Here is a 25,483-nt window from a genome sequence, read left to right on the forward strand (position 1 = left end):
CCATCCCTCCACCCTATCTTTCAGTGTTACTTAGGACCATTGCTTTTGAATTTAAAAGCCAAAAATCTGTTGTCTTTCTTCTCTGGCTCCACCATGACAATTCTCCTCTGAGACAAATGGCAGCCTCCTATTTCTCCACAGGAATCTGGGGGAAGGTCACAATATGAAAGGGTGAGGGAGATAATTCTCCATTAACACTTCACACTATTACGTCATCATCGCAGTTGTTATTGCGGAGAAGCTCTTCTTTAAAGCTCCACCCCTTCTACTATTGACTCTCAACAATGGATGCCCCATTGTTGAGCAAAGGGCTCAGGGCCACACCAGCGGCTCACTCTCACTCGGTCCAGGCTGGAAGTCAGGGCAGAGGGCTCCCAGGTCCTCGCTCTCCCAGCATCCTGAGGCAAGGTGTGCTTGGATGGGCAGATGTGGGACCTTGTCCCCTATTGTCCCTCCCTTCCCTTCTCTTCCCTTTCTTCTTTCTCTTTTATGCTCCCTCCCTCCTTCCTTCCCTTCTCTCTTTTTGAAATATAATTTACAAGTAGTAAAATGCACACATGCTAAGTGTATGGCTAAGTGAATGATTACCTGTGTGTGTCATCACCACCAGAGCGCTGCTTCCTTTTTATGGGAGATCATGATTGTAGTCTTGCAACTGGGACAAATACAGCCTGAATTTGTGCACAAAATGGTCTGACTTTGGGTGCCAGCTGTTTATAGGGGTTTCTGGCTTTTGAATTCCTCAGTTCCTTCCACCCCAGCTCAGATTGCTGGGTCAGAAAGGCTCCACCAAGGAAACTTCCCAACCCAGAGGCCCTGCAGGGTCCTCTCCACCTGCTGGGGAAGGAACTTGTCACCAACTGACCTCTGCAAATCCCCAGATGGGAGAATCAGTGGGTCTACTCTAGACTCATCAGTCATGTGAATGTCTTGCCCAGGATGAGGAACTACGTCTTCTGGGAGCATCTCAGCGTCACTCTGCTTGTGGTGTGGGCTGAGCTGTGGGTGAGGCCCACACAGCTGCATTCCCTGGTCAAGTACTAGCACAGAGCCACAAAGGAGAATCAGGACTAGGCTATCAGCTGAGAATAGAGCTGAGGTTTTTTGATTTCATCCATGACCTTTGATAAGTTTTCCTCTACTGCTCTTAGATGTTCCCAAAATTAACAGGATCTTGGGTCCCCCCATAAGGCAACAGACCAATTGCTCCAGGGACTTTACTCTGAAAGATGCTCACGGTCAGCTCTGGAAAAGTTGAAATTGGTACAACCTTTCTGGAGAACACCTTTGAATATACTTGTGATACACTTTTATTCGGCATTCCACTTCAAGAAATCTGTTCTGCTGAAATATGTAAATGTGCAAATACACCCTTCCCCCCAGCACATATACACATTGCAGCAATGTTTATAATGAGTATAATAAGTAAGAAATTTTTTTAAAGCTACGCCACCACCAACAGGGGAATGCTTAGGTAAATTATGATATATGTGTACAGGAATAGAATGAGGTCGATCTACATGTGCTGATATTGAAAGATGGTCAAGCTACTACAAATAAAACAACACAAACAAAACAAAAACCTACAGAAGAGTTTGATACCTTTTTGATAAATTAATAAGAATGTGATATTAGCACATGTATTGGAAAAAGGGATAGACGGCAGGATTAACACTGGTTATCTCGGGGATATGGGAGAAATGATAGGGGACTTTTATTTATAGCTTTTATATTTTGGGATTGTTGGAATTTCACAATGAGCTTGTATTACTTTTGAAATATGAAAAACTATGTTTTCTGTTTTTTTTTAAGAAAAAGGAAGAAGTCTTAATACTGGTGAGAGGACAGAATTTTTCCCATGACTGCTTCCAGAAACTCCAGGTTAGTCTATCTACAGAACGGGTCCCAAGGGGAGGGAAATAGTAAAACTGGGGTGGAGTGTGCAATGAAAGTCTCTGCTGGGCCCAGAGACCCTCCTTCACTCAGGGAGCTGGTGGGTGTAGGAAGCAGCCAGTGACCCCCATGATCCCGGTTTCCTGGTGTTCACACCCCTGTGCAATCCCCTCTCCGTGAATGTGTGCTGGACCTACTGCCTTGCTTCTAGTGAAGAGAACACAGCAAATAAAATAAGCTAGTAATAACTAAAATAAAAAGGAGGAATAAAAAAATTTTTAAAAACTGAAAAAACATGAAAAGACAAAAGAGAATACCACAAAAGTGATGGGGTGTCCCGTCCAAGATTAGGTGACAGAGGCTGTGTTTCCGTCTTGCTAGCACTCTCTCATCCTCTCTCACTCACCCTCTCTGATGAAGTCGGCTGCCATGTTGTGAGCTACATGACGGAGAGACCCGTGTGGCCAAAAGGACAGCCTCTGGGCAACAGCCCGTGAGAAACTGAGGCCCTTAGTCCAACAACATGTGCAAAACCGATCCCCCCCTTAGTTGAACTTCGAGCTGAGTGCACCTCCCAACCCTACGCCTTGAGAAAGACCCTGAGCCAGAGGTCCCAGCTAAGTTGTGTCCAAATTATCGACCCACAGCAACTGTGAGATGATAAATGTGTGCCGTTTTCAGCCTCTCAGTTTTGTGATAAGTTTTGAAGTGATATAGTAGGGAAATGAACGTGACCTCCTACTCACTCAAATGGGGCAGAGTCTTTGGGGGAGGGGGCAGTAGCTTGTTACTTAACTCTACCTGTGTGAGAAGGTCACCTTTTAAGACTTTCACTAGTGTTTCTGAATTTGGAAACCAAGGGTATTTCCAGGGAAGGTAGAGATGCCTCGGGGAATGATGCCCTGCCTCTTTGTACAAATGTTTCATACGTCGGAGGTCTTCAAATGTGAATGTTGGAAAGAAGTATTTGTGGTAACCAGCCCCCAAGATGGCTTCCAATCATCCAAACCTCCTGGTATTCATGTCCTTGTGCAGTCTCACAATGAGTCAGAGCTGACCCGTGAGACCACCAGAAGGCATGACTGGTGTATGTGACTTCCAATGTTAGGTCATAAAATTGCAGCTCTTGCCTTGTACACTTGGACAGTTTTCTCTGGTGGAAGCCAGCTGCCATGTCATGAGGACACCCAAGAAGCCCTGCACTGAGGCCCATATGGAGAAGAACTGAGGCTTCTTGCCAAGAGTCAACAAAAACTTGCCAGCCTTGTGAGGGCGCCACCTTGGAAGCAGATCTCCAGCCACAGACAATCCTTCAGATGACTGTAGCCCTGCTGATATTTGACTACAACCTCATAAAAGACTCAAAGCAAAATATACTCAATAAGTCACCACCAAATTCCTCACCCACATGAATTGTGAAAGATAATAAATGATTATTATAGTTTTAAAAGCAAACAACCCAATCAAAAATGGGCAGAAGACCTAAATAGACATTTCTCCAAAGAAGACATACAGATGGCCAATAGGCACATGAGTAGGTGTTCAACATCGCTAATTATTAGAGAAATGCAAATCAAAACTACAATGAGGTACCACCTCACACCAGTCAGAATGGCCATCATTAAAAAGTCTACAAATAATAAATGCTTGAGAGTGTGTAGAGAAAAGGGAACCTTCCTACACTGTTGGTGGGAATGTAAGGTGGTACAGTCACTGTGGAAAACAGTGTGGAGTTTCCTCAGAAAACTAAAAATAGAACTACCATATGATCCTGCCTTCCCACTCTTGGGCATATATCTGGGTAAAACCATAATTCAAAAAGATACATGCACCCCAATGTTTATAGCAGCACTATTCACCATAGCCAAGACATGGAAACAACCTAAATGTCTATCAACAGATGAATGGATAAAGAAGATATGGCATATATACTCAATGGAATACTACTCAGCCATAACAAAGAATGAAATAATGCCATTTGCAGCAATATGGTTGGAGCTAGAGATTATCATACTAAGTGAAATAAGTCAGAAAGAGAAAGACAAATACCATAGATATCACTTATATGTAGAATCTAGAATATGATACAAATGAACTTATTTACAAAGCAGAAACAGACTCATAAACATAGAAAACAAACTTGTGGTTACCAAAGGGAAAAGGGGGTGGGGGAAGGATATATTAGGAGTTTGGGATTAACAGATACACACTACTGTATATAAAATTGATAAACAGGGCTTCCCTGGTGGCGCAGTGGTTAAGAATCCGCCTGCCAATGCAGGGGACACGGGTTCAAGCCCTGGTCTGGGAAGATCCCACATGCCGCGGAGCAACTAAGCCCGTGCGCCACAACTCCTGAGACTGCGCTCTAGAGCCCACGAGCCACAACTACTGAGCCCGCGTGCCACAACTACTGAAGCTCGTGTGCCTAGAGCCCGTGCTCCACAACGAGAGAAGCCACCGCAATGAGAAGCCCGCGCACCGCAACGAAGAGAAGCCCCCTCTCGCCACAACTAGAAAAAGCCCGCGCGCAGCAACGGAGACCCAATACAGCCAAAAATATATAAATAAAATAAATAAATTTATTAAAAAAGCAAAAACAAAAAAAAAAACAATAAAATTGATAAACAACAAGGGCCTACTGTATAGCACAGGAAACTATATTCAGTATACTGTAATAAACCATAATGGAAAATAATTTTAAAAATGATTATTGTTGTTTTTAGCTACTGTGTTTTAATTTGTTATGTGGCAATAAGTAACTATGTTCTTGGTCATCTTTATTGTTTAACATTCATTTATTCAACCAACGTCTTCTGCACATCTGCTATATATTGGGTAACTGTGCAAGACGGGAGAAATATGGTGAGCAAAAACAGACATAATGCCTGTTTTCATAGAGTGGACCATTTAGTAGTGACAAAGATAATCAAATAATCATATAAATTAATGTAAATTACAATAGTGCCAAGTGCTACACAGAAAAGGGCTATAGCTACTCAGGGCTATGCAGGGGACCTAATTTAGATCAGATGGAGTTAGGAAAAGTTTTCCTGAGGAACTAATCTGAATGAGGAGTTAGTTAGGTGAATGGGAGGGGGAAGAGAAGAGCATTCCAGGCAGAGGAAGCAGCATGTGCAAAGGCCCTGTGCCTGGGGCTCAGAGATTGAGGCGGAGCAATGGGGCTCGGAGACAGAGGCTAATCCACACAGAGTTTTGTGGCCATGTTAAGGAGTTTGGATTTATACTAAGACCAATGGGAAGCCTTTGAAGCCTTTTAAGAAGTAGAGAAATATAATATGATTTTTTTTTTTTTTTAGAGGATTCTTTTTTTTTTTTTTTAAATTTTTATTTTATTTATTTATTTATGGCTGTGTTGGGTCTTCGTTTCTGTGCGAGGGCTTTCTCTAGTTGCGGCAAGCGGGGGCCACTCTTCATCGCGGTGCACGGGCCTCTCACTATCGCGGCCTCTCTTGTTGTGGAGCACAGGCTCCAGACGCGCAGGCTCAGTAATTGTGGCTCACGGGCCTAGTTGCTCCGCGGCATGTGGGATCCTCCCAGACCAGGGCTCGAACCCGTGTCCCCTGCATTGGCAGGCAGATTCTCAACCACTGCGCCACCAGGGAAGCCCTATATTATGATTTTGATTTTAAAATCTTTTTTTTAAATCTGACTGTGTAGAGAACGGATTGAAAGGCATCTGTGAGGAGATCAGTGAGAAGGTTGTTTCAGTAATCCAGGTACTGTTACCATCAAATAGCATGTTTACAATTCCCAAGCACAGTCAGGTTTCTTCTTAGTATTCTTTACAAAGAGTGAGTTATATAGACATAATTTTTGGCCTCTTGGAGTCTATCGTGTAAAAAATCAGCAATGGTAGGGTCAAATGGGATGACATGCAGACATATAAGATAGCTGGAAAATTGAGAAGTAACTCCAGCAAAGACCGAGATCAATCAGTCAATTAGTACAGAAAGAAAATATAACTAACATTTCTTGAAAATCCAATAGATATGTTAGACATTTGACACTTCTTATTGATTTATGCCCCATAACAACTTCATGCTGCAGATGACATTGTATTTACAGATGAATACACAGGCTCAGAAAGGTTAAGCAAATTAACAGAGATCACATAGCTTGTGGGGTCTGTTTGTTCCAAAGTAAAAGCTTGTTTTATTCCACCATATCACCTGCATTTCTTATAATATTCCATTTGAAGTCCTTCATGTAGTGGAAAAAGTTTTGTTTATAACCAGACTCCTAAATTCTAGTTGATCACTGTAATGTATATATTTCTCTAGGCAATATAATTCTCCAAGCTAACTTCATTAAAATGGGGACTATACCAATATTCATGCATTCATCATTCAACAAAAGGTGCCTGGTCCTTCAATAACATATATGAGGGACCCCAATTACACGCAAGTTTTTTTTTTTTTTTTTTTTTTTAAACAATGTGCAGATTGTGACCAACAGTTTTCCTGCCTGGGGATGCCAGTGAAACCTGTGGAACTTGGAACTTTTATCAGAGTAATTGTTTAATAATAGTTGCCAGTATTCATTGAGCACTTGCTATGTCCTTTTTTTTTTTTAATTTTACTTATTTATTTATTTATTTATTTATTTATTTATTTATTTATTTTTGGCTGTGTTGGGTCTTCGTTTCTGTGCGAGGGCTCTCTAGTTGCAGCGAGCAGGGGCCACTCTTCATTGCGGTGCGCAGGCCTCTCACTATTGCGGCCTCTCTTGTTGCGGAGCACAGGCTCCAGACGCGCAGGCTCAGTAGTTGTGGCTCACGGGCGTAGTTGCTCCGCGGCATGCGGGATCTTCCCAGACCAGGGCTCGAACCCGTGTCCCCTGCATTGGCTGGCAGACTCTCAACCACTGCGCCACCAGGGAAGCCCACGCAAGTTTTATAAAGTGACCAAAGATAAATAATCCATGGACTCTGCCCTAGAAGAATCTATTTATGAAACACATATTTATTGTTTTCTGAAAGAAGAATCCCCTGTTTCTGAAACTTATCTCCTTTATGTTCCATCCACGGAGTTACTGTGATAGTTTGCATGTTAGTAAAGTGAGATCCAGCCTACTCCTCACAGTTGATTGGTCCAGAGGTTGGTTCTAGACTCAAGCTGGGCCAATCAGAATCGTTCCCTGGGACTTTGAAAGTTGAACTGAGAAAGAGAAGTCAGTCTTGGTCTCGGTGCTTGAACTGCAAGATGGAAAACTTGGGGGGCTTCTGATGGACACGTTTTGTCACTTGACTGGTAAAGGAGAGGAAGCTGGTTGGTAATAAAAATAAGAATGGAGCAGACCTGCAGAGAAATGTAGGTATCAGTTTTAGGTGGTAGGCACATAACGTTAAGCAAAGCTTTAGTTAATATCATCTTCTACAGCATCGGGTAGCACCATTTACACCAATTTCCTATTAGTGGCATGCCTTAGAATGCAACCCCAATGAATGGGGTCCCCGGGAGTTGTGATATTAGACAGTCCTATTTTTAGTTGGAGATGGAGCTGTAGATAAAGGCCAGGACCAAATAACTCAGGTATTGAATATAATTGAATGGCACACGTACTGTCACTTCACCCCTCTAAAACCCAATGCAGACATCATTAATGATCATGGTTCACCATCTTGCTGGCTCCCAACATGTCCTACTCAGCACAGCACTCCAGTCACCATTAAGCAGCATGTGCCTTGCCTATATACTTACTGGCCCAACAGCTGTAGCATGTCATTCATAAATGGCTTTGTCTCAGCAGCAGATGTTTTCCCTCTAGCTAGAACAAACACTGGGGATTATATCCAAATTAAGGAAGTCTTTTGCTTTTTGTCTGAGGACTAAGAAAATTGGAACCAATGTTCAATCACTTAGTGATACCATGATATCAGTTAATTAACTTGTTTTAATACCTGAAAAATAAGGATTGAATCTTACGTACACCAAGTAGCCCCTGGTTTGTATTGGGTTGGCCAAAAGGTTCATTTGGGTTTTTCTGTAACATCTTATGGAAAAATCCGAACGAACTTTCTGGCCAACCCAATGGATACTTGATTGAATGACAGTGAATTGTACCTTAACATGTGAAATACTTTGGGTAGTGTTAGCTGTCCATCTTAAGAAAACTACCCTCAAGTCCTGAAAAAGGCAAGCAAGCTAGTCAATTAGGAACTCTGTGGGACTTCTGCCTGAGGACAAACTAATCACTGGGATCCTTAAATTTGGAACTGCTATTATTGAGAAGGAAAAAAAAAAAATCAATGTTTTCAAATAAAAAATCTAAAATTGAAGATCATAAAAACAATAAAGGAAAGTTTAGAAAAATTTTATATTTTAATTTTGGAGCTGGGAAAACCTTTCTAAGTATGACCTGAGCACTAAAAGCTATGAAAGAAAAGATTAATAAACTCAATTATAGAAAAAGGAAATAACTTTTTTCTTCATAATAAAAACCATCATAAAATCAAAAGACAAACTGCAAGAAAATATTTGATATTTCTCTGACAAATAAAAGGCTTATATCCCTATGATAAAAAGAGCTCCCAGGGCTTCCCTGGTGGCGCAGTGGTTGAGAATCTGCCTGCCAATGCAGGGGACACGGGTTCGAGCCCTGGTCTGGGAAGATCCCACATGCCGCGGAGCAACTGGGCCCGTGAGCCACAATTACTGAGCCTGCGCGTCTGGAGCCTGTGCTCCGCAACAAGAGAGGCCGCGACAGTGAGAGGTCCGCGCACCGCGATGAAGAGTGGCCCCCACTTGCCACAACTAGAGAAAGCCCTCGCACAGAAATGAAGACCCAACACAGCCAAAAATAAAATTAATTAATTAATTAATTAAAATACTTAAAAAAAAAAAAAAAAAGAGCTCCCACAAATCGATAAGAAAAAAACCCCGTCAAATTGGGCAAAGGAAATATAGAAATAGAAAAGAAAACTGGCTCTTAAAACATATGAAAAGATGCTCAACCTCATTTACATGAAAAGAAATGCAAATATATGATATCATTTTTTTTAACCTATGAGATTTGCAAAGATATAAATGTCTGATTACAAACACATAGGGAAGATGGGCGGAGGGGAACAAACGTTCTCTTACATCATAAGAGGAAGTGTAATTGGTGTTCTAAGGAAGGCAATCTATCAAAATTATAAATACATACCCTTTGACCTAAAATTTCACTTTTAGAAATTTATCTATAAATAGGTTTGAACATATGTAAAATGGTTTATGCAATGTTGTTCAACATTAATTCATCATAGCATCATTTATAATTACAAAAGATCAGAAACCACCTAAATCAGTAGGGAAATGGTTAGGTAACTTATGGTACATTTATTTATACAATAGAATATTACACAGTCATAAAAGAGAATAAGGGAGTTCTTTAGGTACTGACAGGAAATTATTGCCAAAATATACTTACCGAAAAAGCAAGGTGCAGAACACTATTTATAGTATGCTAATATTTATATAAACAAAGGGGGAAATATATAGGCATTTGCTTATAAATGCATACACTATATCTGTAAGGATGCCCAAGAATTTAGTAATATTAGTTGATTGTTAAAAGGGGAACTGGGGTGGGAGGGGGAAATAACCATAGTACATCTTTTTTGCCTTTTGGATATTGAACAATACAAACAAATTTATTTGAAAATAAATAAGTAAACTAAAATTTGAAAAAAGATAAAATACACTGACTTTTAACTCAGTCATCAAATAGAAGAAAAGCTTAATTTAGAGGTACTTCTGGAATCTTGATTCAATTTTTGGATAAACAAAAGGAGGCATCGTGTTATTCAGCAGTATTGTCCATTTACAGCATTCATGACCCTAAGAGTTGACATGATTGGAAAATCTTAAGTATAAATAGAGTCAGGAAAGGTGGTTATAAGTTCATGGATACTATTTAATAATTTTTACCTTTAAGGAAAACAAAAAGTACTGGGACACATCTCCGATCTTAGAAGGTGTTGCCACAGAATAATGAAAGCTGGTCTATTGTAAATTCGTTCGATGCCACTGGCAGTCAGATGTGAGCTGGAATTCTGTCCTTCGGTCACTTTCTCTGGTAACTTGCAGAGCCACACACTATAACGGCTGCACATGTTACCCACCATGGCTCTAATTTCCACCTAAGGCTGATAAATTTTCTGCCTAAATGTCCACATTGAAGTGAAGTGAATTTGTGACTAAACTTGATTGGATCTAGGCTATTTGAACCTAAGGAGGATTTTGCTCTCTGCATAGCTCTCAAATTTTTGCTTCTAATATGTTCTCCTATTCAGGTAGCCTAGGACCTGTCCATAGAACTTGGGGATATCTTAGTCAGATGATTTGGCTCAATCAACATTATGCAACTAATAGATATTTGCTGAGCATCAACTATGTCAAGGGATTGTGGAGAATGAGTAAGACATGGCTACTATGACTCCAGGAAGGTCATAGAGTCTTCTGGAAGACTCACAGGAAGGTCAAGAGGGTGTCCTGGAGAACATTCGCTAAATGTTGGGCTGGAAAATGTGTAAGTAAGTCTTAAAAAGCTGGACTGTGGAATTCAGTAGGTGAGTCACATACCATTCAATTTGTATTTCATGTATCCGGCCTTTAGGCAACTATCGCATAGTGAAAGAGATGAAAACATAGATAATTTATGTTTATTCTCTTTAAACATCCAAGTAACATAAATGAAGGAAAATGTAAGCGTGAACTCTGAGTCCTCTGGTACTTGTGGTTCATCAATGTGGGGAAGTAGCACCACCTTGAGGTAGATGAGATGCTGTATTTCTGTGCATCCTAGGCTGTAGCTTGACTGGCTGGTATAAGAGGCACCTGCATTTTAGTACACAGAACATTTTAATGCTGGGGTTTTCACCTATTCTGTCAGTGATGTTGGGCTGACGTGGAGAGGCAGGGGGGCAAAAATCCAAGGCAGGAATACAGACAAAAGAAGGCTTCTTTTAGAGCACTCGTTTCTAAAGTGTTCTGAGCTCATTTAATTTGTTTTTTAATTGGGCTTACCTTCCCATTCCCAATCACTTTGGTGCTCTTTTGTACTCTTTTTGTCTATAAGGTGAAGTTATTCGTAAATCGAAAGGGAAAATAACGTATTTAAAAATTGGTCCTAGATTTCGGGTTATTTGCTCAATTCCTGGCCAAAGCAATCTATGGAAATAAAAATCAGCATTTTTGCAGTTTAGAAATAAGCAATTCAAATATTTTGAGTCATTTGGGGAATTGTGGGAGGGCGTTACTTAATCTGCCTGAGAACCACATATTTAATTAGTAGAAATGATTCTGAGTGCCTGAGCATGAGCGTAAGATAAAACTAAGTGGAAAAATGAGGCAGGAGGGTAGAGAGAGGAAAGAGAGGGAAGGAAGGCAGTAGATGCAGGGGCTGAAGAAAGAGAAAAATAAAATAGAGAAGAAAAGAATCAGGGAAAGGAAAGGATACAAGGCAAGTGAAAACAAGAAGTGGGAAGGGTGGAGGAGGACAACAGCAGGTTAGAATTTATCCAAACCCAACCCAAGGCTGGCCGACATGTGACGGCGCCACGCTTGAGGAACACAGTCAAATATCTGCCGTTGGGTTGGTGCCTGGTGAATGGTGGGTTGGTTCCTTATCCATGCAGTCTTGTGATTTTGATCCTGATTTCCTCACGCCCAGAGTTATCTCAGGAATTTCCCATTTCCCAGGATTTCCCCTCAAAACTACTCTTCAACTGGCTTTGAAACTGGAATGTGAGGGCACTCCAGAAGCGTGGACAGAAATAAGCTTCCACTTTGGGGTACCTCCAAAATGCAACACCAGGCAATTACATCGAAGGTGGCCAAGGTGATTCTTAGGATCAGTTAAGCAAATAATTTTTAGTTTATGACCAATAAACTCTTTAACTTGGCTAATGAAATGAGAGATTGCAGCTCTGGTTCTTGCCAAATGGAATTTTATGACAAAACTAATGAAAACAGAACTTCGTTAGTTAAAAGACATCATCTATGAAAACATGGAAAAGAGGAACCTATTAAAAATACTGGGTAAAGTGCAAGACACAAGAGAAAACACAAGAGAGTGCTTTGAGAAACCCAACCCTCAGTCACTTTTTTCTAGTGGAGTTATGTATGTTTTGGGAATTGGCCTCTACCTCACGCTTTAGAAATCATCAAAAGCCAAGTAACACTCATGATATAAAAATAGCAACACTACGCTTTGTGTGCTGAGTATGCCTCTAGCGTAGCAGCACTTCTCAAAATCTTTCTTTTGACTTATCTGCTTGTCAACTTTTGCTTCGTTTAAGGGCTCCGGAGTGGATTTTACCTCTCAAGAGTAACGCCCAAGCATCAAGATTAGATTCCTAGAGAAAGCCCAATGCTCATCTGTCCTGGAAACACCTGTATTCCCCAAGCACCAGAGTTGAGAAACAAGTGTGGTACAACCTTGGAGTCAGGCAGATGTGAGTTGGAATTCATTTCCTGCAAACTGTGTGTCTTATATATATTCTCTAAGCTTCAGTTCTGAAGATAAAGTATGATGGGACTGACACATAGTTAAGTACTCAATAAAGGGCGGCTTTTGTGTTTTAGTAGACTACTCTCACTCAGAATCTTGCTTCGGAAATTAAAAGCCATTATTACTACCACACGCTGGGGGTACTATGCCTTTGGTTTCCTGCTATTTGTGTTATATTTCATACATTTCATAAGCTTGGGTAACTCTGGGCCACATGGACCTATGCAGGACTCCCGATATTGTTTCAATGTTTCAGACTACTTTTAAATGAACACTAAACATAACTGATGTTTTAAGAAATGATCAAAAATACTTAAAGGATAAAATTATTCATATCCCTTTTTTATAAGTGAAGCTCTTTATTACTTTCTTTCTTATAAAATTTGAATTTCCCATTCTTTTACTACTGTAAAAGGGGTGAGACTCAGTGACCATCAATGTCTATTTCAGCTAAAAATTTTTTTCAGAAAGCTCATGACTTTCTTGAATGCCCCATGGAGATACTTTACCACAACCTAATCCTCTTAATAAATGTCACTGTCTATAACTCTGTTAAAAACATTAAAACCATAAGGACAGTGACAATTAAACCTACTTCGACCTTCTCTTCTTTCAACTCCGTCCATTTCAGTTGGACCTGCCCCTTCTGCCTGTGCACGACCTAGTTCTGAGTGATCTGTCTCACTTTATTCCAGTCTACCCTGATCTCGCTACTGCCTCAACACTGATTAACTGCACTTACAAATACTAATTACTTCGCAATTAGGCTGAAAGCAACTTGTAAGATCAACATTACTTTTCCACTATGTCCTTTGTGATCCTGGGGAACACAGTTCATGCTTAAAAAATATTCAGTTAATTTGTCCCATCTACAGATGAATTTCACCTGTGTGTTGATGGAATTCTGTAACACATCATCATACCTAGTATCAAGTATGACATTCGATAAGTTACCTAAAAGGTACTCTTATTGAATGACCAACAAAGGGTACGTGTGCCATTTTTTCCCCTTTAAAAGTGGCAAAAACAAAACACACAGAAATAGTTAAAAACAAAGCACTGAGATTCAAGTAGAAGGGAATGGGTGCCCAGAGTGTCCCTTAGCATTTACATCTTTTTTCCACAATTCATGCTGACTAGACCCCCTCTTTCCACCACGGCGGTGCTGTGTCACAGTATCACCTGGGCTGACATTTAGCGGAGATGCATCAGTTGAACCACTTGTTTCCAGCTGGTGTCTGTTCTGACTCAGCCCCTGTGCTGTTCTGTTACATATTTTAACTATCTCCGTTGAGTAAAGCTGTTGGCAAATTTCGAATACACCCATTCTTGTGACTATAAAATATGGAACTCCGGAATTTTCCCCAACACTATAGTCATGAAAGTGATGTTAAGAAGGATTTTATGAAAAAGTACTGCAATATCACTTCTGTTTTCATTTTAAAGTTTGTATGTGGTTATGTTATACCTATTTGACCACCTCTAATAGCTATAGCTTAGCTTTTCTTACTCATAACCCTCTGAATTGCCTGCAAGTTTCTAAAGCTTTAAAGTGGGAATCTAGCCAGGTGCAGTGGGAAGGCAAACAGAGGTTGCCTTGAGTAGGTAAGGACAGTAGATGTGAGGTGTAAGAAAGTTCAGAAGCTGGGAATAAACGACTGCAGCTGCTGGACTAATCTGCACAATCTCGTCTAGGTCTCTGAGCAGTGACACTACAGGTGTTCAGCGGACGTCCAGAGGGCTACGGAATCACTGCAGAGGCTTCATTATTAATATTTATTAATGACTCTCTCCTCTTCTCTACTACCTTATATTTGAATAAAGTAGTTTCATAAACCTTCTACGCAAAATTAGTTCTTGTCAAAGAGTATAATAACCTGGTGGTAAAACAGGAACTCTTTCCTCTTCATTAACTATGCATTCATAAGTATTAAAGTAAGAGAAAAATAAATTATTCAACACTGACATTTTATTTTCTGAAGTTTATCATTTTTACAAAACAGAACAAAAAGCAGGTATCAAAAACAGCCAAGAGTTTACAGAATTTCTGCACCAGTTTTCACACAAGTCAGTGATTATGACACTGGTGTCTAATGTAAATACGAGATACAGTCTGATTTCCCTCATGGTCATAAGCATTCAGGTGATTTGTTTTAGAGCTACTGAATAATTACTTTTTCATAAGCACCGGTCATTTTTTGAGAACCGATTTGGTTTGTCCAACAAAGTGAACACTTTTTGATGTGTGGCATTTTCTTTTTTTTAAAAAACACTGAGCTAAAATACAGAATGTGTATGTGTTTGGATCCTAACCAAATCTTTTGAGATCCCAATAATTACCCTGAAAAACACTGAAGACATTTATAGGACATATTAAATACTAGTTATATATCTCATAATGTCGAAGGCAGCTACTATAATTCTAAAGAAAATAGCATTTCATTCAGAGGCTGCCCAGAGTTTCAACTACATCATAGTTTCCACATCCTTCCTGATTTGGAGTAGTTTCCCCATATAGGGCCATATCATTAGAAAAAAAAGTTTTATGCTCATGCCAAACAGGGTCTGGCGTTTTACAGATACATTTGTGTAGAGCAAGATTCCTTGCTCTGTACCCTGGGTGACCACAAAGAAATCAAGAGGCCACGATTACTGGATGCTGAGAGGGAGAAGTGTACTTAAACTCACATAATCCGGAGGCAAGCAGAAACAGAGTTGGAACTCGGTTGTGGTGTTCAGCTGCCACTTGTTCCAGGAACACATTTCGTTTAAATAAGGGAAGTACAGTCCAGTTTTGCAAAGTTAATAGCTGCCAGTCTCTCAAAAATTTTTTATAAAGATCATTTCCTGGCTAGCAATGAGTTAGGAAATCGGCCTCAAATTCTGATTAAATTTCTCACTATTAGTCAAAAACAAAACCAAAAAACCGCTCCCAAAAACCAAACAACATAAAAACCCCCCACACCAGCCAACAGGGGTTAACAATTGCACAATTAAACTTGAATGTAAATTACGCTATGTACAGACTGGTATACACATCACTGAAATCATTTTGAGAAAATGAGACATTCCTGTTGAAACATTTCTTCTATTTTATCCCAATTTCATTAAAGAAAAACTGATATGTAATTTTCTTCTTTATAGATATGAAAAGGAAACAAGGCAAAGCTGAGAGAAACAGATGCTACCCAAAGGGCAGCGGTGGCATTTGGTTGTTTTGGTCTTTGTACCAGCAACTCCCACCCCATGGGAGATATCCAGTTCCCTCCGAACTACACGGTTTTCCTTGCAGTCAAGACTCGAACAATGGACCCCACTCCTCCAGCAGCAAGTGCCTAAACACAAACCAAAGTGTCAATGTTGGCAGAATCATAAAGGCTCAATTCTCACAACAAGCAAAACATTGTTCTTTTTTCTTTTATTTTTTTAACATCTTTATTGGAGTATAATTGCTTTACAGTGGTGTGTTAGTTTCTGCTGTATAACAAAGTGAGTCAGCTATATGTATACATACATCCCCATGTCCCCTCCCTCTTGCGTCTCCCTCTCACCCTCCCTATCCCACTCCACTAGGTGGTCACCAAGCACCGAGCTGATCTCCCTGTGCTATGCGGCTGCTTCCCACTAGCTATCTATTTGACGTTTGGTAGTGTATATATGTCCATGCCACTCTCTCGCTTTGTCCCAGCTTACCCTTCCCCCTCCCAGTATCCTCAAGTCCATTCTCTAGTAGGTCTGCATCTTTATTCCCATCTTGCCCCTAGGTTCTTCTGACCATTTTCTTTTCTTTTTTTTTTTTAGATTCCATATATATGTGTTAGCATACGGTATTTGTTTATCTCTTTCTGACTTACTTCACTCTGAATGACAGTCTCTAGGTCCATCCACCTCACTACAAATACCTCCATTTCTTTTCTTTTTATGGCTGAGTCATATTCCATTATATACATGTGCCACATCCTCTTTATCCATTCATCTGTCAATGGACACTTAGGTTGCTTCCAAAAACATTTTTCTTAAAGGGAATGTGTGCAGCAATTGATTTTGGATTCACTAATTTTCTCAAGTATTTCTTGAGCACCTATTATGGGCCAGGCACTGTTCTTAGCATTGGGGATACAGTAATTAAAAAAAAAAACAAACCTTCAGAGTCCCTGCCCTCAGGTGCTTACATTCTAGTGAGATCCTAGTTTACATTCTAGTGTGTTGTTTTCAAATAATAATATGTTCTTAAAGATCTGCAGCATGATGTTTTTGCTGCAAACAGGTGCTCAAATATAAATTTAGGACATTCGTTCTGCTCTCAGCAGTGTCAGGAAGAAATTCAAACTGGGATCAACCGTTTTAAGCTCCATTTAGACTAGTCAGTTTGTCAGATTTTTCTTTTCGCAAGCTAAGAAAATACTATTTAATAGCTAAGAACTTAGGAGCTTTGACTTTGCCTTGGAAAATTGGAAGTCATGACTAAGAATTAGGAATTTGAAGCTCTGGTTTACTTGTGGTCGGAAACACTTACTGAATACCTTTGTGTACTGGGTACTGTGCTACATGCTGGGGGTACAAAAGTGAACAAATACAGCATTCGAGTCTACTGAGAAGAGACAGACATATAAACAGATCATTTAAATATAATATAATACATGAAATGACAGAGCTATGCTTTGGGTGCTATAAAAGCACAAGGAGGGGCATATACCCAACCTGAGGGCATAGAGGAATGTGAAATGGTGAGGGAAGGCTTCCTGGAGAAAACGATACATTAAATGGATAAGTAGGTGACAGACTGACATAAAGGGTAAAGAGGCACTGGGGCAGAGAGAAAATCATGAGCAAAGGTATAGAGGTGTGAAACATTATGGTGTGTTTAGGGAAAACACATTATTATGTTTACTGCTGAAGCATAAGGGGAAGAACAACATGGAAGATGAGGCTCGACCTGGGAACTTGGACTTGATTCTGCAGGTGATTCACAAGGGTAGATTTGGAAGTTAGAGACAGCATTCTGGCGACTGGGTGGAGAACAGATTTGAGGGAGGCAAAACTGGTAGCCAAGAGACCAGTTTAGGAAACTATAGCAACAAAATGTTAGAGATGGTTGAGTGGATGATCTGAGAAGTATGTAGGAGGTAAGACTGACAAAAACTGCTGACTGTTAGGAAGAAATGAAGACTTAACACATGCCTCAGTTTTCCAGTCTACAAAAGGGGAATAGCAAGCATTCTGTCCTAGCATTTTTATGAAGATTAAATGAGTTAATATTTATAAAGTACCTGGAATACAGTAACTACTCAGTCAATGTTTGCTATGATCCTGAAACTATACTGTACCTAGGCTGATAGGTTTTAATGCTGGCTCTTCATCTGTAAATTGAGGATGATAAAGATATTTATATATATCATAGGGCTGTTGTAAGGATCACATGAAACATAAACTAAAAGTACAACGGCTGGTGAAAAGTATTCCGTGAATAGGATGACTACATCAATTATTCTCCAAATTGATACACTGTAGGGAAAAAGGGAACTATTCGTAATTATGTTGGGACAACAGGCATAAACTGGGGCTGTCTTGGGAAAACTGGGAGGCATGATGATCCTATCCATAAATGTTAGCTCTTTATATTTGACAGTGTATGAGGAATAAAGTGACTTGATCCAGGTAAAACAGTAAGTTTTGCTACCTACTCATACCTTACATGTGTGTTTTTACTCAGATACCCAGATAATAGCTTCTGAAAAACTGAGTTTTGGTAACTGTAAGGTGTTAGCGAGTATACACCTTACCTGTGGTTGGTTCTATTTGAATGTTACACTGCTTATATCTATACCAATATAATATAAGAGTTGGGTATTAAAGATTACCTTACCAACTGTTTACCTGAAGCTAAAAATTCCCCTTAGCCATTTTTTTTAGGGGGGGCGGGGGGCGGATAGTATACCAGCATCTGCTTACATTGCAAAACAAAATGCATGAAAAGAGAGAAAAAAAGAGTAAGAATTCTTGATCCCACCTCCGATTCCATTTTTTTAAACTGTGGTAAAATATAACATAAAACTTGCCACATTAGCCATCTTTAAATGTAAAATTCAGTGGCATTAATTACATTCAAAATATTGTACAGCCATCACCGCTATCTATTTACAATACTTTTTCAGCTCTCCAAATAGAAACTCTGTACCCATTAAGCAATAACTCTCTATTCTCCCTTCTCCCCAGCCCCTGGTAATCTCTAATCTACTTCTGGTCTCTATGAATTTGTCTGTTCTAGATGTTTCATACAAGTGGAATCACACAACATTTGTCCTTTTGTGTCTGGCATATTTCACTTTGCATAATGTTTTCATGGTTCATTCATGCTGTAACATGTATCAGAACTTCCTTTTTTTTGGTCAAATAATATTCCATTGTATGTATGTGTCACATTTTGTTTATCTGTTCATCTGTTGATGGGCACTTGGGTTGTTTCCACCTTTTGGCCATTGTTAAAGAATTTGTGATTTTATTACTTATTTTCTTCTCAAAGTTTTGATTTAGTTTGAAGTTCAAGATTGTGTTTAATAAACAATAATCATTACTGAATAAACTGAAGTGTTGCATGTCAGCATCTCTTAAGACCAAGGCTAGTAAGCATAAATCTGAACTTTCATTTTCATGCATTTATTTGTAATAGCAAAGATGTATAACCAAAAAGTCAAAATAGTTATTTAGGTGAGAGGTTGTCATTGTTATTCTGCATTACAAAGGAATCAGTCATATAAGTGTATAATTCATAACTTACCTTTTCATGCCACTGCAATAACATAGCACTGCTATTGTCAGAGGGGCTTTCAAAGCCTTTATAAATATACTTCATTAGGAGATCCACACCATTCTTGTCCAGGGATTGAACTGCCTTTTCAATATCATTAGCTTTAAAAGAGATGAGCACCTTCAAGACAATGCTGCCTGCTCGATCCTGGGGGTAAATAAGTAACATCATTTAGACTCATTTTTGTGTGTGGGGTTACAGTTTTAGAAAGGCCACCCTGAGAATGTGACATTTGAGTAAAGACCTGAAGGAAAGAGGAAACTTGTGGCGTACTTGAGGAAAGTATTTCGGACACAGAAAAGGATAACTGCTGTTAGTGTGTGTTCAGTGCGTTCAAGGAATAGCAAGAAGACCCAACGCGGCTGGAGCAGAGTGGAAGACAGGAAGCCAGATAGGTAGTGGGAAGACAGAGCGCGTAAGCCCTGCAGGCCCTGGTGAGGGCTTCGGCTTCCTGTCAGAGAGGTGAGAAGATGCTGGGAGGTTCTGAGAGGAACAGGGATATAATCTGACTTACACTTTAACAGGACCAGTTGGCTGCCATGTTGAGAATAAGCCGGGGGCGGTGGGGTTGGAGGAGGGCGGGGAGAGCAGGAGACAAGGCAGACGCAGAAGCAGGGAGACCAGTTTGGAAGTTACTGCAATAAGACAGGCCGGTTTTGGCTAGCATGGTAGCAGCGGAGGTGGTCAGAAGTGGACAGATTCTTGATATATTTGAGGGTAGAGCCGAAAGGATTTGCTTACAGACAGATGTGATAAGTTATCAATTTATTATATTAATACATTTCACTTCTTGATCTTAAAAAAAAAATACAAAACAAAAAAAAGAGGAAACTAAATTGCAGTTCTACCATCAACCATCCTTCAGAAATAAGTTATTAATAAACAAAAATTTAAGTTTTTAAAACTTATTTTGTTTCATATCTATAGTCACTTGACTATAGATATGATATAGTGATCTTCATTCATAATGATCTTTTTTCTTTGATAAAAAGCTGCTCCAACAGCAAAGTTATTGTTTTACCCTTCAAGCCAAGCACAGGGAACACTTCATTTCCCCTTTCAACGTTTCTCTTTCTATTCAACACAAAGTGATACCTTCAGCATTCCAACTGGTCAGATTTTACAGTATGTTTCTACCACTTGTTGTTATCTTCAGTTTAAAGACTATGAAATTACCCTATTTAGAAAAATATCCTTGCACCCAGAGCTATAACCTCCCATCCAAAGCTATGATAAAAAACCACCCATATAAAAGCAGAAGGTGGTAAGACTGAAATTTCAATGACATTATTCACTTTTAAAAACCAAAGAAGTATTTCCCCTCATAACAGATTATGTGGCCTAGATAATTATTATGCATTTACCTTAGTTATTACTTACTAGTATTCAACTAAGGAGATTCTTGGGGCTCCTAGCATGTATGAATAGCTATGGACAGTGGGGTCAAGGCTCTGGGCTTCATTTTAAACAATAAATAAGTAAATAGGTTCTTAAGAATTACTGAAAGACTGCTACAGGGAATATAATTATACAACTTTTCTGAAGGGCAATTTGGCAATACCATATGCACCAAAGCCTTAAAAAAATGTGCAGTCTAAAATCCAGCCATTCACTTCTAGAAATTTATTCAAAGGAAACAATTAAGAATTTACCAAAAATTGTTCATTTCAGTACTGTTTATGACAGAAAAAAAGGTCAATCATCTAAATATATGACAAAAGATTATATATAACTAAACTGCAGCATTATCTATATGCAGCCATTAAAAAAGATATTGCAGAAACAAACTTATTGCCAAGTAAAGATGTTCATGTATGCTGCTATAAAGTTGAAAAAGCAGGTTATAAAATTCCATTTTCATTAAAAAAAAACACTCATAGAAAAACTCTATAAGCATATAGCAAAACCAAAAAATAATCATTATCTATGGGTCAGCGGTGGGATTATGGATGATTACTTTTTTATTCCCCCACATTTCTGAGTTTTCTATAATATTTAACAGAATTAAATATTAGAATTTAATTCTATGAAAATGGTAGAATTTAAAAAAAATCCTTAAAAAGCAAGTAGAAACTGTTTATTTTATTTATTTATTTTTTTTATAGTATGCATTTTTTAAAAATTATTTTTATTTATTTATTTATGGCTGTGTTGGGTCTTCGTTTCTGTGCGAGGGCTTTCTCTAGTTGTGGCAAGCGGGGGCCACTCTTCATCGCGGTGCGCGGGCCTCTCACTATCGCGGCCTCTCTTGTTGCGGAGCACAGGCTCCAGACGCGCAGGCTCAGCAATTGTGGCTCACGGGCCCAGTCGCTCCGCGGCACGCGGGATCCTCCCAGACCAGGGCTCGAACCCGTGTGCCCTGCATTAGCAGGCAGATTCTCAACCACTGCGCCACCAGGGAAGCCCGAAACTGTTTATTTTGTGCAAGTTTTATTCTTCAAGCCTTTGCTCAAATTCAACCTGAGTGGCCTCCTCTAAAAACACACAGATCTCTCCAATGTTTGAACTTAGTGTGTCTACCATGCAGGATTATCACAACTCAATGTTAGAGTGCTATTTTTTTCATATATAAATTTTCTACCTATCACACTACATTGTAAGCTCTTCTATGTCAAAGATAGTAAATAGTTAAAATATTTGTTGATTGTGTGACACTTCAGAGGATTTTGGTAAGAATGCTAAGATATCAGCAGGGATCGCGTGTTGTCTGTGACTCACCTTCACTGCCTGGCTCTTGGTGTTGATAGGGGGGTTTTTCAGAGCAGCCTGTAGGGCAGCTGTCATGTTTCCTGTGATGGAGGTTAAGGGGATAGCAAAAAGGGCAGCCTTCAGGAAAGCGCTGTAACTCCCAGGAACCACTGGTTCTTAAGAGTTGACATTATGCATAGAAAGAAAAATTAGTATGACTGCTATGTTCAGTACTGGAAAATGCAACATGTTGGTTTCAAGGATGTCCATCATAGGTAAAATACTGAAAACAAAAGAACACTAAATTTAAAAAAAATAAAGCAAAAACTGTTTCATGCTTGGTTCTAATTAGTAATTGAACACCTTGATAACCTTTCATTTTCCAGTAAGACACATATGCAAACATTATCCAGAGTGATATTTTTTAAAATTCTAAAATATATATCAGAATTATTAGGCACCAAAATGAAATAGCCTATCCTCAACCAAAATACATCTTTTTATGTGATTCTAATTGGAAAAATAAAGACCAAACTTTAACTAGAATTATATTCTGTATTAACTGAAATGCTGGTAGAAAGTGCTAGCAGATTACTCTAGCAATCTGAATGATATACATTAGCAATCTCTCAATATTGATGAAAAGAGGCATTATAGAAGATATAATAATTCAATGACCTTTAGGTGGCAGCTTAATTTTTCTTGACTATAGATATGATATAGGTGGCAGCTTAATTTTTCTTGACTATAGATATGATATATATGATATGATATTTTCTCTCATATTTCATAAAGGTCATTCAAACTGTCTTAGGCCACACCTATCAAATTCAGTCTCACTTTGAAAGCACCAGTGAGTTAGCAAGTATGAGAAACAGAAGGCCAATCAGACTGTCAGAACGTACAGGCATTCCCCTAAAAGGAAAACCACACAGAGTTCACTTGTTCCTCCATCTGTAGTGCCTGAACAGGGCTTGTCTCTTCTTGTAACAAGAGCAGAAGAGACAATATCTTTATATTTTAAGATGAATTGATTAAAAAGCAGATTCACTATATGGACACAGCAGTACCATTTAAGAGTCATCCCATGTCACCTAAAATAAGTTAGTCTCACAAAACATCATTTATGTATCACCAAGAATGTTTTTACACAGAATAATCTTCACCACTTATGTTCTGAAGAAAAAGGTCTGACCAAAAAAAACTATGGTTGGTGGTAGGCTGTTATTTTCAAGGCTTAATGGACTTCTAGAGAAGCATGCCTTTTGCAGATTGGCTCATTTATAAGACCTCAAACACTTAAGTATTTAAATAATGCAAAACAGCAACAGCTGATTGGGAAAGTCATGGAAATCAAAGAAACATCTGTATGTTGATAAATGTCTAATGCTGTATTTTAGGTACCTCTAAGACCAGCTATGGCTGCTACCAAATATTTTCACTCATACATTTCCCATTTAATTTAATAGGACACTGATGAGGAAAGAGTCTAACAAGGCTTCCTAACCTTATGAATACACCCAAGAATAATTAGAAATGAGTGAATTCCGTAATTGAGAATCTCTAAAACTACAGCTTTGGTTATTGCAACATTTACATTTTACTAAAAGAGATCTGATGCAAATGCGTCCTCGAAGTAATGAATATTTAAATATGCAAAAACAACAATCAGGAACTGACAGCCACATTTTAACTAAATGGAAACGAGTCCAGCCACATTTTAACTAAATGGAAACGAGTACAAAATGATTCTGTTTTGTACAAATGATTCGCCTTCTATTTTACTCACTGGGGTTTATTTCAAATATTTCCAGGTATTCTCTACATGCATTCCTTGTTTTCTTTCTATTGTCCTTTGCTTAGCAGGTGAAAGGCTCCCAGCTTCCTTCTGGGCAGTTTTGGTGGTTTTGTACTCACTCCCTTTCCCCCGGTTAACAAATTCTGTGCAATCTATATTTTGCCAAATCCCTTTCTCTTATGAAAAAAAAAAAAAGGCCACGGACAGAGGGGCCCCAATTCTGCAAACCACCCCATCTCTCCCGGCATGAAGTAAACTATCCTAACGGGGCCAAAACAGACCTACCATCACAATTAAAAGAACATCACTGAAGAAAGATGCCCGTTCCTCCCAATCAGACATGGGTGCTAATGGGACTCCGGTAAATACGGTTCTGGGGGGACAACTTCAGCGCCCCGCAACAGCCCGACTGACCAGCACCAGCGCCGCGAGGGCGCGGCCGGCACCGCGGGTTCCCGGGAGGCGAGAACTCCGGGAGCAACCTGAGGAATCGGGGGCGTGGACGGCGCGCCGGGAAGGGCAACTTTCCGAGGGCGGGACCCTGGGGTCTCGGGGCGACTCGGTAGAAATGGGAGAGCCCCCTGCCCTCTCAGAACCGGGGACCCAAAGAGACGGGGGTGCTGGGGGCAGCTCCGAACCCGGTCCCCGGCCGGGGCCCGCCGCCCTCACACCCTGCCCGCAGCGGGGGCCCGGAAGAGGGGCTGGGTCGGGTGGGGTGGGGAGGCCGGCGAACAGAAGGATATTGCCGCAGGCAGGAGTCCACCTCGCCCTCGTCGGGCCCGGCCTGCCCGTCGCCCCCGTCTTCCTCGTCCACGAACTTGTTCTCGTCATACTCATCCACGTCCACCTTCCGGAACCGGGCCGACGACACCGTGTTCTTCGACATCCCGATCCGGATCGGTGGCCAAGGCCTCCTCTCGGTGCTGCCTCTACCTTAGCAAGCCCAGCCCAGCTGGAACCCGCAGACTGGCGCCTTCACTTCCCTCTTCCGCTCAGAGGCGTCGCCGGCAGCCGCGGCTCGGGTGGTTCTGGGCCTGCGCGCTGGCCGAGCTCCTTCCTCCTCAGGCTCACGCTCTTCTTGAGCCTCCTACGCCGCCTCCGCTCTCCACCGAGGGGAGCGCGCCAGGCAGGGAGCGCGCTGGACGCAGTGCGCAGGTGCGGACTCCCTGCAAGAAAGGGGCGGGGCGGGGCGAAGGAGGCGGGGGCGGGAGGGGGCGGGGCAGGAGGGAGGGCAGAAAGCGGTGCCGCGGGCAGAGGTAAGAGGCGATTGATTGGTCCTCCTAGTGCGTCACGTGATCCCTAGGGGGTTTCCATAGAAACGCTTCTCTGCGGTCCAGTCTAGGGGGTCTTAGGTTGGCTGCGATGGGCACTGGGGGCGGGTGGCCTTGGCTTTGCTGCAGCCGCCGCCGTCCAGGACCTGTCATCGGGGTCCTGCGTAAGGTCCGGCTGGCACGGACTTGCCTGTGAGGTGGGATGGACTGGTTGCCGGACCAAGTCCCCTGCAGTTGGCAGGAGTATGAGGCGGAGTGATGCACGCCCAGCCGCCCAGCATCGTTCTAGTTGTCAGAGGCATCGCTTCGGACTGTGTGCTGCCCGTGGCTTCATTCCCGAGCCGGGAGCCCCTTTCTCGGGGTTGGAACCACGCTGCGCGGCCAGCGGGAGGTCCCCAAGGACGGAGTCGAAAGGTCATATCTTATGTCAGTGCTGTGTAACGGCATAGCGACTGCACCTGCAGAACTCGAATTAGGTATCGTAACCATTGGGAAGGAGGGGGAGGT

At 40.8% G+C, this 25,483-nt stretch overlaps 2 protein-coding genes across 3 annotated transcripts in view; one reads left to right on the plus strand and one right to left on the minus strand.

The window, feature by feature from the left end:
* Positions 1–14,362: 14,362 nt before the first annotated feature.
* Positions 14,363–24,809, minus strand: ARPC5 (actin related protein 2/3 complex subunit 5). The gene is made up of 4 exons (XM_057547505.1): positions 24,448–24,809; positions 21,938–22,009; positions 19,190–19,366; positions 14,363–15,746 (listed from the first exon to the last, which is right to left on the minus strand). Exons 1-4 carry the CDS (start codon positions 24,589–24,591, stop codon positions 15,684–15,686), a joined length of 456 nt encoding a protein of 151 aa, XP_057403488.1. The 5' UTR covers positions 24,592–24,809; the 3' UTR covers positions 14,363–15,683.
* Positions 24,810–25,056: 247 nt separating this feature from the next.
* Positions 25,057–25,483, plus strand: part of RGL1 (ral guanine nucleotide dissociation stimulator like 1) — a 297,244-nt gene continuing 296,817 nt past the window's right edge. For both annotated transcript variants that reach the window (XM_057547488.1, XM_057547498.1), the window contains exon 1: positions 25,057–25,452. The gene's annotated coding sequence lies outside the window, so the exon portion shown is untranslated. The remainder of the gene's footprint in view (positions 25,453–25,483) is intronic.

This window comes from Balaenoptera acutorostrata, chromosome 1 (assembly GCF_949987535.1).
Source record: "Balaenoptera acutorostrata chromosome 1, mBalAcu1.1, whole genome shotgun sequence".
NCBI classification, from domain to species: Eukaryota; Metazoa; Chordata; class Mammalia; order Artiodactyla; family Balaenopteridae; genus Balaenoptera; species Balaenoptera acutorostrata.